This window comes from Chiloscyllium punctatum, chromosome 7 (assembly GCF_047496795.1).
Source record: "Chiloscyllium punctatum isolate Juve2018m chromosome 7, sChiPun1.3, whole genome shotgun sequence".
NCBI lineage: Eukaryota > Metazoa > Chordata > Chondrichthyes > Orectolobiformes > Hemiscylliidae > Chiloscyllium > Chiloscyllium punctatum.
Window position 1 is genome coordinate 42,806,051 of NC_092745.1, and position 13,730 is coordinate 42,819,780.

Here is a 13,730-nt window from a genome sequence, read left to right on the forward strand (position 1 = left end):
AGTTCAAACCCTGTTAATTGTTCGTATTACATGTGTTTGAGCTAAGTTTTCACAGTTCTGTAAATGTGATGTATGCAAGTATGTAAATGAAAGAGTAACCGGTATATATTTAATAAGCTGTTCAATGTTTATGATGATAGAAACTGGCTGCATTTTCAAAGCTGTTGCAAAGAACTGTCACTATGGTTAAGTTTCCTTTTATCCAAGGGATGGGTATGATTTTTTAAAAATAAATTCTTGTAAGCAATTTTGTGCTGCCAAAACCAGCATGCAGTGAACATTGTTACACTCAGTGGATAGACAGTTTCAAGAGGTTATTATATTCAAGTCCTGCTCCTGATTAATTTTTACATTTAACCATTCTAAAATTAAAATCAATGCTGCCCAGGATCAAGAACCAGGCTTGTAGCACTCAAAACAGTCTGGGGTCATTGAAGATTAGATCCAGAGTGACAGTTAGTTGAAGGTGAAGATGGAATGAGACAGAAGTAGAAGCAAACACCATATGGAAAAAAAACTGTTAAGTTATAATGTTGAAAAAGCAAGTAGATTAAATTGAGTTTGTGTAGTTCGTGACTCAGTGAAGAGTTAAGTGTAGTTGAATTACTCTGTTCTTTAGAATTGAGGGGAATAAAATCTAGACATTAGCAGGCATGATGTGGGGGTGCCGGTGTTGGACTGGTGTGGAAAAAGTTAAAAATCACACAACACCAGGTTATAGTCCAACAGGTTTATCTAGAAGCGCTAGCTTTTGAGGCACTGCCTCTTTGTCAGGTAGTTGTCCACCTGGTGTTGTACCTGTGGTGTTGTACCTGTGACTAAGTACTGTGGCGCAGTTTCCAAGAATCTGGGAAACATAAGTCTCAGGACAGGAAGGTGAACCACCAGAACATGTGCAGTCATTGAGCAAGTTCATAGTAGAGAGGCTTTTGAGGGAGGTTCAAGGCCAGATTGTCAAAGATGAAGGGTCCTACTCCCTTGTCAGGTCTTGAGGAGTGACCCAGAGTTTCCCTATTTCTTTTGCTGAGAAATCCATGGAAACTTTCTTGACTGCATTTGTTATCTGATGTGTTCTGTTAGGGTGTTCAACAATGTCTGTTACCCATATTTGTTTCATATTATACTTGAGATGTTAGAATATAATTATATCTACCCTCACACAGGCTAAGCCTTTTACTCGATACTTTTTATGACTAGTGGATGAGTGAGACTAGAAAAGAATTGATGTAACCCTCCTCAGCGGGTGCGCAATAAAATTATATATGGTATATCGTAGGAAAGTGGGAGTCAGTCCATTTTAGCAAGAGGATTAGAAAAATAGAATACTATTTAGGTGAAAAGAGACTTAACAATGCTATGTAGATAAATCACAACATGTTGGCAGGCATGTAGAGCAAACAAACAGGAAAATGAACGGAAAGCTTACCATTATGAGAAAGGAATTGAGTATAAATGTAGGGAGCTCCTGCTGCTGCAGTACAGTGCACTACATGTAGAACACTGGATACAAGTGTGGTCTTATTGAAGGAGGGATACACGTCGAATGGAAGCAGTTTGGAGCAGCTGATTTCTGGAATGATGGACGGATTGAGCAAGTTGAGCCAACAGTCATTGGATTTTTTTTTAAGGTATAAGATTCTGAGGAGGCTTGACCGAGTAAATGCTGTTTCCCTCTGTCTGTACGGAAGGGGGTGGGGGGGGGGTGGAGTTAGGGATGAGAATTGGGAGGCACCATTTCAAAATATGGGATCTCTCCTTTAAAAGACATTTGGATAGATACATGGAAAGGAAAGGTTTGGAGGGATATAGGCTAGAAGCAGGCAGGTGGGATTAGTTTAATTTGGGATTATGTTCGGGTTGACTAAAGGGCCTATTTCCGTGCTATAGGACTCCATGACGCTGACTTTAAGAAGGGTATGAGGAGGAATTCTCCCTTCATTAGCTGAGGAATGTCTCCCTCAAGTGCACAGTGCAGGCTGGTTGATGAGTGTGTATTCAAGAGTGCTTTCTACGCAGAGTTGTGATTGACAGGGGAGTTCGGGATTATGGAGAGAGTCGGGAATGTGGCGCTGAGACCACAGTCAGACCACCGCGATTTTATAGAATGGTGAATCTGGCTGGAGGGGCGGACTCCTAACTCTTATAGAATAAAACACAGAACTGCGGGCGCTGGAAATCGGAAACAAAACCAGAATCTTGTGACGAAGAGCCACCAGCCTCGTTAACACTGCTTTCTTCTTACAGACACTGAGTTTTACCAGCAGTGTCTGCTTCTGACCGTCCCTATGCACGTAAATTCAAGTCTGTGACCCTCTCCAGTCCCACCGTCTGGTTGTTTTGCGGTTATCTTTAAACACACACTGCTGCGCCTCTTGGTCAAATCCCAGTGGCTAATCAGGAGCTCGGTGAGACAGAGTTAACGCAGAGTGAGTGATCTCTCACCGACTCCACCTTTCACTGGCACAGGTTTGAGATGTTTTTAAAAAATATATATTAAATCCAGACGAGTTGTTTGAACGGGCAGCCCAGCGTGAGGGTGGTTCAGGACAAGTAACTGGCAAACTTCAGTTGTACAGTCACTGCTTCCCACTGCCAGACCCCTGCCCGCCCAGTTGAATGAAAAGTTAACTTTCTTCCGCCTCTGCAGATACAGACACGTCTGTTCACACCAGACCCGCCGATCAGGAGTCCCTCGCACAGCCTACACTCTGCAACAACCCTCTCTTTTGAAGTGAACTGGGACGATTTCCCTTTCCCCGTATCCGGGATCCCAGTTCAGGATAGGTCTCCATCTCGCCCAGGAATTTTGCCCAGGAATCGTGGACAATGTGGAAGCAAGGCCATTCGGCCCATCGATCCCACACCGACCCTCTAAGCAGCATCCCACCCCCACCCATAGGATGGTAAGCACTGTCGCCCAGGACTACCGTAAAACCCAAGCACAAACAGAAATTGCTGGAAAAGCTCGTCAGGTCTGGCAGAATCGGTAGAGAAAAGTAAGAGTTAACCCTTCCAGAGAACCGTGAACCCCAGTTAACGGTACAAAGAATCGGGGCGCTGTGATGCTGGGATTTTCTCAGAGAGAGCTGAGGAAGGGCTGGGAAGGTTCCGTATCGCTCCCAGTGAAGAGTGGGGCGGAAAGGTGTTTGTTGTTGAAGATCAAGGATCACAGGAGCATGTGAAGATCCATCTGTGTCCAGGAGGATGGACTGCAGTCTCCCGAGAGTGAAACATGTAGTCAAGGAGTACATGTTGGGAGCGAGCAGCGTCCATGTGTAGATCTGTTTAGGGATGCAAACAGATAAAACTCCAAACGAATATAGAAAATCAGGTCTCACACTGAGCCGCTGGCAAGAAACTGCCGCTGCAAATATTTGGAGACAACGTTTCCCAAGTCTGTGTATGTGCAATTTAAATGGAGACATGCTCGGTCAGAATCCGTGTGTGTGTGTGTCCCTATCTAACACAGTGTGTGTGTATACCTGGGGCATCCAAGCTGAGGTATTTGTAGGTTAACTGAGAATCTATGGGACTATCACGGGAGCCACCGACAGTCCTCCTTGGCGGAAAGACCCATTCTCACTCCGGTTACACTCTCTTCCAACCTCCGGTCAGGCAGAAGATGCAGAAGCTTGAACAACAAGTTCAGGAGCAGCTTCTTCCCTGCCATCATCAGACTGGATTCCCAATGAGGGGCTTTTGCCCGCAATGTCGATTTTTATTTCCTGCTCCCCGGATGCTGCCTGACCTGCTGTCGCTTTTCCAGCACCACTGTAATCTCCTGCGTCTGCAGTACCCACTCCTGCCTGATGAAGGCACCTCTGTAAACTTCAAATAATGTCGATCTTGCTTTGTGCCCCCCCCCCACCCCACCCCTGTACAGCCATAACCCTTATGCCTCGCTCTGTCTGAACACCCTGCGTCATTGTTTGCAATGACCTGCCTGTACTGCTCCCAAAAACAACGCTTCTCACTGTAATTGGGTACATGTGACTACAAACCAAATCCTCTCTGGACACGTTGATGGTGTCAAGGGCCTTCTGTGCGTCCATGTTGACTGCCCCCTCACCCATCCCTGCCCATTACAAATACGAACATAAACCTACAAGCTGGTCAGGTGGAACAATTTCAAAATCTCTCGCTTCCATTCTGAACGGTTTCGTTCGATTCGTTGTCTGGTGAAAACAGGCTGTGTTCCTTCTGTGTGTGTGTGCGTATTGCAGCCCTCGGGAAAAGCGTTGCCTGCCCCAGAATAATGCTTTCTGTCTGCGCCCCATTCACACTTCTCACCACTCTGAGACCAGCCCCCCCCCCCCCCCCCCCTTCCCCGGTAAACGCAAAATCCACAGACATCGAAAAAGGCGCAGTCATTTAAGTATCAAACACCGTGAAAATCAGCACTATCTTCACAACAGTTCCGAACAACACCATCTAACCAAACCTGTTCGTGTGTATTTATTGTCTGAGGTTGGGGGGGAGGGTGGGGAGTGGGAGGAATTTGCATTGGCTCGGAAATAATTTTGAAGGTTCATTTTCAACAGTTCAAATAATCTGTGACCATGCCCGCCCTGTCTGTTATGGGGGAGGTGGGGGGAGGGGTAAGCTGCTAATTAAAAAGGAACAGGAAGGATCAGGAATAATGTTTGGAGAATATCGAAAAACAACCGTTCATGTAACTTCAGCCGCGCTCTCAGTTGGCCCATCTCAATTAAATGTGAGTTGAAAGGCGAAAATCAAAGTTAGTATGGCATATACGTGCATATGTGTGTCAGTGGGTCCCGTGTCTGTGTGTCTGTGTTCTTGCCTGTGTCTGTGTATCCGTTGTCTGTATGTTTCTCCATGTCCGTCTGTTCCTCGCCTGTATGTAGGTCTCTGTCTTTGCCTGTACATATGTGTCCGTGATTGTATGTTTGCCCATGTCTTTATGCGCCCTTGTATGTGTGCTTGTGCCCAGTGTCCTTTCCTGTATGTATGTCTGTGCCTGTACATTTGTATGTATCCCGTGTGTTTGTATGTACCTGTATGTCCATGTCTGTACAATCCTTGCCTATACGTATGCGTCCCGTGTTCGTATGTTTGACCATGTCTGTATAATCCTTGCTTGTATGAATGTGTATATGTCTGTGTGTGTATGACTGTGCCTGTCTATATGTGTGTTTGGCCGTGTCTGGCTGTGTGTGTATGACCGTGTTTGTCTGTATGTGTGTATGTCCATGTGTGTGTATGACTGTGTCTGTCTGTATGACCGTGTCTGTCTGTATGTCCATGTCTGTCTGTATGTACATGCCTGTATGTGTGTATGGCTGTGTCTGTCTGTATGTGTGTATGGCCATGTCCATGTCTGTATGTGTGTATGGCTGTGTCCATGTCTGTATGTGTGTATAGCCATGTCTGTCTGTATGTGTGTATGGCCATGTCCATGTCTGTATGTGTGTATGGCTGTGTCTGTCTGTATGTGTGTATGGCTGTGTCCATGTCTGTAAGTGTGTATGGCTGTGTCCATGCCTGTATGTGTGTATGGCTGTGTCCATGTCTGTATGTGTGTATGGCTGTGTCCATGTCTGTATGTGTGTATGGCTGTGTCCATGCCTGTATGTGTGTATGGCTGTGTCCATGTCTGTATGTGTGTATGGCCGTGTCCATGTCTGTATGACCGTGTCCATGTCTGTATGACCGTGTCCATGTCTGTATGACCATGTCCATGTCTGTATGTGTGTATGGCCGTGTCCATGTCTGTATGACCGTGTCCATGTCTGTATGACCATGTCCATGTCTGTATGTGTGTATGGCCGTGTCCATGTCTGTATGGCCGTGTCCATGTCTGTATGACCATGTCCATGTCTGTATGACCATGTCCATGTCTGTATGTGTGTATGGCCGTGTCCATGTCTGTATGGTCGTGTCCATGTCTGTATGACCGTGTCCATGTCTGTATGGTCGTGTCCATGTCTGTATGACCATGTCCATGTCTGTATGACCATGTCCATGTCTGTATGACCGTGTCCATGTCTGTATGACCGTGTCCATGTCTGTGTGGCCATGTCCATGTCTGTATGTGTGTATGGCCATTTCCCTGTCTGTATGGTCGTGTCCATGTCTGTATGACCGTGTCCATGTCTGTATGACCATGTCCATGTCTGTATGTGTGTATGGCTGTGTCCATGTCTGTATGGCCGTGTCCATGTCTGTATGACCATGTCCATGTCTGTATGTGTGTATGGCCGTGTCCATGTCTGTAATACACACTCATGCAGATCACACCCCGAACTCAAAACCCACCTTTTAACTGACCGGAGAGCCTAACGTTCCTGAAAGCGTGTAAATAATTACGCTGCCTACGTTGCCAGGCCTCACAATTAAGAATAATTGTATCTGTTTTTTATCGTTATACATCTACATTACAACAATCCTCTTGGACTCGTTCTGGTCCCCGTCCACAGCGGTGACCGGGCACTGGAACATTCGGGGCCACTGTTCCCGTCGGCACATGACTGCGAAAAGGTCTCATTGAAGGAATGGTATTACATTCGGAGGCTGCACAATAGTACCAATCTTGATACTCCTGTTTCTTTTTGAAGGTGGAAGTCGACACAGAATTCCTGACGCCCAAAGGAAAGAATTGGGAAAAGTCTGTCTTACCCGCCATCTAACAGTCTCAGCTCAGCACATCCACAAGCTGGTTTTTCTTGCCTCGATCCTTCCCCTATCACTGCACCCAATGTCTCCAACACTTGCTACCTGTGTACACACAGGCTCGAACTCTCTCTCTCTCTCTTTCCATGAGGAACGCATTCCCCATTCGCTAAACAGTCCACTCTGTCGTCAGTCAATAAGGCCCTCTCCAGTGCAGGTCTGACCCGCTCTTGCTACTGACAAGCCCCACACCTAATAGAGGCACACACACACAGGGACTCGCGTTAAATCACTTGGAAAACACTGTCAGAGCATCAAGATGCAAAACCAGCTACAAATAAAATGTCATCAGCAGTCCAGGCATTGATCGGAAACCCCCATGTGCGGTGAGTTTAAAGCTGCCTGGTTTTGCTTCAGCCAGCGACTAAAAAGTTCTCAACTCTCCGAGTTAAGGGTAAACCCTGAGAGCGCGGATGTTCGCCTCTCTGACTGAGTAGTTCCCTGCCTGTCAGAAATACTTGGATTGCGGGCCTGAACCCGCTCCCTGATCTCCTTCCATAGATCACTATAACGTCCTTCCCCACACATTCCAAAGTGGACAACTTTTTTTGTGTGTGTGTGTGGTTCCCAGAGAGCGGACCCCACGCTCTGGCAGCCCACCGACTACAGAGTGAGCAATTAGCTCCAGGGGCGACGGTACAAAGGCGAGAGGTAACCAACACGTCCTTATTAATCTCAGAGGGATCGTGCAAAGATATCTATTTGTGAGGAAAGTTTCCTTTTTTTTTCTAATAAAAAGGAGAAAGGGTCGTTTTTAAGAAAATAAAAATCAACGCCTTGAGTCCGGAATTCGATGGTAAATTCCGAATCCCAGGCAAATCGTTCACCGTCGGTAAACTCGGTGAATTCTAACGCACGGGGTAGAGTTAGATTTCAATGTCGCTATTACGGCTCGGCGGAATGTGTGTGTGTGTGTGTCAGAGAGGGCGGACATTCTCAGATTTGCTCTGAGAACTCAAAGGGAGTTGACACTTTTCAGAATCTGGGGGAGAAAAGCGGCCGAGGCCGCCGAAGAGTCAGACTTGTCTGCGACCTGCCGACTGCCTGGCAATGGATCCAGCGAAAGCTTCGGAGAATCAAGCTGCTTTCTTTAAAAGTGTTGATCCAATCCACAGACCTACGTGAATGAATGCATATGTCGAGTCTGCATTGAAATGTAATATGTGCACAAGCGGTGTATCTAAAATATAGATACATGTTTTTAATTGTTAGAACTTCTATATTAATGTACTTAGAACCTGGGGATTATCGAAGTGTGTGAATGAATGACAGAGGAGAGGTGCATCTGCTTATTATTTTTTGGATACCTACACGTCCGGAGATACAATGTGCTCCTGTCCAGTGTGCACACTATGTGTTAGAATTGCGTGTGCACTTGACACACACCCGGGTTTCTTCAGGATGTATCCTTTCAGATAGTATGGCGTTACACTCCCCAGTGTGAAGTCTACACATTCTGACTCTTATACACTGTTGCAAGTGATTCCCCAAGACGTTGCCCATAGCTGTACAAGCGTCGACACGTAAGTTACCGAGTTGACATGCAAGCGATCTGTTCACATTTTTCATATTTTTTTTAAAAAAATACCAGCTTAAGAAGAAATAAAGGGGACGAGGTAAATTAACGCGGGGCAGTCTACCTGTCTGCAATGGGAACAGCAGAACGAGAGCTGACTCGGAAACTCAGAACTCACCGAGAAGCGAAGCCGTGTTCTCTGGCGGGCGCTGCAAACTTGCTTCCATTTTCAATCCGTCCAGCATGGTGTCGGGATTTTTTTTGGGGGGGGGGGGTGGAGGTGAGGTGGGGGCGGAGGTGAGAGAGGGGTCAGGGGGTTGGAGAGGAGGGAGGGGTAGGGGGTGGGGGGATGCGATGGTTGTTGTAAAGCGTCAACCTAAAAACGAAGAGAGCGGAACTCGTCAGTTCGGATCAGCTCTTGCACACACCACCTCCCCCCCCACCCCCCACTCACACACACACACACAGGCACAGACATAACTCGCTAGGCTCGGGATTCCCAAAAGCGACGCCCGGTCCCATTGCAAGCGCACACTCGGCGTGTTCGGGCGTGGGGAGGGGAGAGAAGGAGGGGGTGGGGAGACTTAGGAAGCACCTGGGGACCAGACCTCCTACTCTCCTCGTCTCCCAACCACCCCCCCCCCCTCCCTCCACCTCCTCCTTCTTCCGTCAGCTCGCCGACCCCCGCCAGCGGGCAGCGGAAAGTGAAGGAGGGGGTCCGCAAACTCTCTACACCCTCACACTCAACAATCAGGGAGAGCCGGGGACTGGGCGGGAATCATATCGCAAATTGTCAACCGGGACTTGATCCTAAATCTCAACGTTTTCCCCCGCAGTTTCTGCTAGGAATTACAGAGTTAAACCATACTTTTTTTTATAAAAAACTAAAAGTAACAACGAAAATCATACGCCCAGGTTCGACATAGTAAAATGCTATGATTGTTATTACTTTAATTGACTTGGACTTTTTTTTTCACGCCCCAGCTAATGGCGAAGTCCACCTCCCTCGTACTGGAATGAATTGAATAATTCTCCCTGTCAATTCTCCGCATCTCATTGATGGGACCAGGACGGTCAAGGAGGCAGAAACAGCTAATGACTTTCTGAAGCCCGGGCCCATGAGAGGATTAATTTCCCGAGCGAATATTATGAAAGCGGATGAGTGTAGGACCGGGCAGGGAAAGTGGGAGTGAAGGAGCGTCTCACCCCATCAAAGTTTAACATTTCGCCTTGTACACACAACTCAGAGGCGCCCGATACAATTTGCACCTTCTGCCGGGGAATCTCCCCAAAAACCCCGGCACCTCTGTGTGAAACCAATTCGGTTTTGTTTCCTTTCATAATATATATTACGAAAGATAAATTGCGAAATATGCTATAAATTATATATTATAAATAGATATTATAAAAGAAAAAATATATTAACTACACTATTTATAAAAAAGACTCGTCATTTATTTTAATCTTATTTTCAAGGATATAAAATTTCACGCCATTAATTGCATTCGAGGTTCAGTCAGACCCACCACATTGTAAATCTTTATGCTTTAAGTGGGTTTTTTTGGGGGGGTTAACGAATGGATTTAATATTTACATTTAAACATATACATGCGAGATTATTAAATTATAACTATGTATATATGGGGATTCAGACATTTCAAAACTGCAGTTTGTTACAAAAGCAGCGTCGGCCTTCAACACAAACTCCGAATATTCACGGATAAGAAATAATATGTATTTTTTAAAATCGAGATTTGGAAATTTGAAGTCAGTTTTTTTAAAAAAAAAGATGGAAAAGTAATTGATCAAAACGTGAGCGGGGTTATATATTATACCGGACAAAATAGAAGGTTGAAAAGTGAATTGAGTCTAAAACGGGTTTGTAGTATTTCACGCTCGACGACGCGAGGAATATTATTCAAGAATCAAATATACTCGAACAAGAAAAATGGTCACTGAAAGTATAAGTAGTAAATTGTTTTTTGGGGGGGGAAACAATTGTTACTGTCTCTGTTGTACGGATGGAAAGCACAGAGAAAGGATTTGCAATGATTATAACCGCGCAGATGCTAGGTTTACAAAGAAAAAACTCAGGCTTCAGGCTCACTGCCTGTATTCCTGATGAAGGGCTTTTGCCCGAAACGTCGATTTTGCTGCTCCTCGGATGCTGCCTGACCTGCTGTGCTCTTCCAGCACCACTAATCCAAAGAAAAACCCGTGCACTTCAGTTCTGACTGAAATGTTTTTAATATACATTAAAAGTTGCACTGAATATGCTGTTCTGGTTTTACTTTGCAAATTCGATCAGAAAATACACGCACACACATCACTTCGACAGTGCTGGCTGGTTCTGGTTTACTAGGCATGCGACTCGCCGCAATTTCAGGGTCCCCAGACTCTCTTTCCGGGGAACGGATTTAATTTATGATTCGGGAGAGCTACTCATAACGAACGGGCAGAGGATGCTTACAGCATTCCCCCCCCCCCCCCCCCCCAACCCCTGTCTGTGCCCAGTCTCTCTGCGCAGGTACCTGCGTCCCAAAAGCTCATCGACAGTCCGTCCCACGGAATTCCTTTTTTCCAGTCCAACGCCCGAAGTCCCAACTCACAAAGTCCAGGCTGTTGCTCCCCTTCTCTCTGTGTCTGTCTGTCTCTCTCTCTCTCTCTACGAGTTTCCTAATCCCAAACTTTCCTCCCAGGCAGTCACACTGACACACATACACACTCTCTCTCTCTCTCTCTCTATCCCCTGTTTGTCACGAACACCCCTGGGAGCCAACCCCTGCGACTACTCCGCGCCACTCACAGGACACTGGGCGGGGCACCAACAACACATCCAGGCGCGATCTACAAAAGGACCCGTTGGTGTCGGCAAAGGAGACCTCAAATCACAAGAAGAAACGGCGGGGAAGGGAATTCCAAAAAGAAACCCGCCTCGCTATGAACTACCGACACACACATACTCTGTGATATCCTGTGCCCCCACATTATACTGGCGCACAACATGGACTTTCTAACGTACATCGTACATACATCTCTCTAAGTGTTGCCTCGTGAGTCTGTACACACTCCCCCCCCCCCCCCCCCCGAAGATGTTTCAGGATGCGATTATTTTCCTGCAGTCGATGTCTTTTCACCCCTAAGAGGACATCCAAAAACATTAAACACTGTCATTCAAAGCTTTCTTGAAGTGACGCAGCGTGTAATACACGGTTCATTGATGGAAATTTATCTGCAAAAAAGTCACCTCGATGTGTACTCATCGGGGGCGGGGCAGGATCACTGACACGGGCTGAGGGGATATATTAAATTCTCACCAGCCTTTGGCCGGCAGAAGGGGACAAATTGCCTGTTCGTTGTCTTTTCTATCTCCCTCGAACTTTTTTCCCCCCTTTTTCATTTAAAGCAGATTAATCACAGGGTTCCCCGTGAACAACAGTCTCTGGTTCAGGGACAGGTCTCTTCCAGTCTGTCTGGAGTGCACATTTAAACAACTCCATTTGTAGTTTCATCGGTTTCATACTCCGCTCCCTTCGCTCTCCTACACCCTTTTAATAAAATTCTCTGCCCCCTTTCTATTTTTCGTTTACACTGGGAGTGCAGAGTGCTGCCTCGGTTATACCGCCCTGTCTCTTGTCTGCGGGTTTTCTCGATGCTCATTGACCGGCGGAGTCTACATTTCTGCACTGACCGAGCCGAGTCACACCTTCCCCGGGAATGGCACTCACTGAGTCCCTTTTGGCTGTCGGTTAATTTTTGTGCGTTCAGTCGACCGGTTCCAGCCTTAATACTGAATGGCAGATCGGAGAGAGAAACTGGCAGCTTGAGAACTGAGTGAACTCGGAGGGTTGAATGCAGTTCAGAGCAAGGGCTGGGCTGCGGACCCGCTCCGTGTTCACTTCTTAAGATTCGGACTCTTCCTAATTTTATACCTGGCCCGCCCCCTCAGCTTTGCTATGTTTTTAGTACAATCTCAATGTGACATAAGGAGAGCCTCTTTCGGCAGTGAGGTATCAGCCCCACTTCAGTTGTGGACGAGATCCTGGGTCAGAGAAACTACAGGTCTCCCTCTGTAGCCACCACCCCTGTCATACAAATACACAAGACAAGCACACACACATTGTTAAACACACATACACACATAGACACACACAGAGACAGGTGTAAATACACACACAGATAAATAAAAACACACATAAATAGACACACAGATACACAAGACAAGCACACACACATTGCTAAATACACACACGGACACACATACAGACAGGTGTAAATACACACACAGATAAATAAAAATACACATAGACACACAAATACGTAAGACAAGCACACACATTGTTAAACACACACAGAGACAGGTGTAAATACGCACAGAGGTAAAAACACACACATTGTTAAACACACAGAGACACTCAGATAAATAAAAACACACACATAGAAATACATTATTAAACACACACATACACACGCACAGATAAATAAAAATACACATAGACACACAAATACACAAGACAAGCACACACACATTGTGAAACACACACACATACGCACACACACATATACATAAAAACACACACATAGATAGACACACAGAGACACACAAAGAGACACAGACAAATAAGCACACAGACACAGACACACAGATACTTACAGATATATAGACAGGCTTCAAACCACCACGCGGCCCTGAATAATTTTGTTTCAAACCGAGTCAGAAAGCGAAGGGCAGGCGATGGCAAGTGGAGTTTAATAAGTCCTTTAAACCCTTTAAGAAAGTCTACAAGCTCACAAAACCTCGGAAGAGATGAATGCGACACCTTGGCCCAATTTTCTGCCACACCACAGGCGGCCTTCACATTATTTCGAGGGTCCTTCGACCTGCCTACCGAGCAGCTCCTTCCCAACTTCCAGACCAGACCCAGCACTATGCGCGTTCCTTCTCTCCTGTGTGCTGTTAGCTGTATAAATGTGAGAGACAGAGAGACATTCCCCCCACCCCCGGCCTGCCTCTCCAACTCGGGACTTGCCTATTCAAATGTTAGGGACTTCACATAGCGCCGGATATTGGGGGGGGGGGGGGTGGAATGTGTGCCAGTCACAGCAATTGCCAGGTCTTTGACCCCAGAAAGGAAATATAAATCGCACGACACCAGTGTGTTTCTGTAGTCAGTCTGAGTACCTGGGATTGCTGGGTGGGCGCGGAGCATTACCGAAATGATTCTAACCCGGCGTCTAAAGCAACACACAGTTCGGGGCCCGGTATGTGTAACTCTCCCACATTATAGCCAGCGGACACGGCCAGGCGCCTCCGTTCACCGTCTGACCCTCCAGTGTTAGGTCCACTCGTACACGTGTTTCATAGACCGCTCTCTGGGCCTAACGACCTGGCTCACTTCAGACCGATTTCAGGGGCCAAAGGACTCTGGAATTGTTCAAAGCTTCGTGTGTGATTCATGAACGGCACTCTGAGGCGAACATGGAATGGTAGGGCTGTAATGTCGCTGTCAACTGGAGAGCA

The 13,730-nt window shown here is 46.6% G+C and overlaps 1 protein-coding gene across 4 annotated transcripts in view; it reads right to left on the reverse strand.

The window, feature by feature from the left end:
• The window catches only part of LOC140479598 (LIM homeobox transcription factor 1-alpha-like), a 312,251-nt gene extending 298,804 nt beyond the window's left edge, over nucleotides 1–13,447 (reverse strand). Inside the window, exons 1-2 of one of the 4 annotated variants that reach the window (XM_072573432.1) lie at nucleotides 13,392–13,447; nucleotides 8,388–8,585 (exon numbers count right to left, since the gene is read on the reverse strand). In XM_072573432.1, coding sequence (XP_072429533.1) covers nucleotides 8,388–8,454 — 67 coding nt within the window. In that variant the 5' untranslated portion in view covers nucleotides 8,455–8,585; nucleotides 13,392–13,447. Of the gene's footprint in view, nucleotides 1–8,387; nucleotides 8,586–9,158; nucleotides 9,256–10,740; nucleotides 10,897–12,863; nucleotides 13,123–13,391 lie in introns of those variants that run through there. The other 3 variants (XM_072573428.1, XM_072573429.1, XM_072573431.1) reach the window with 3 other exon arrangements.
• Between the last annotated feature and the right edge of the window lie 283 nt (nucleotides 13,448–13,730).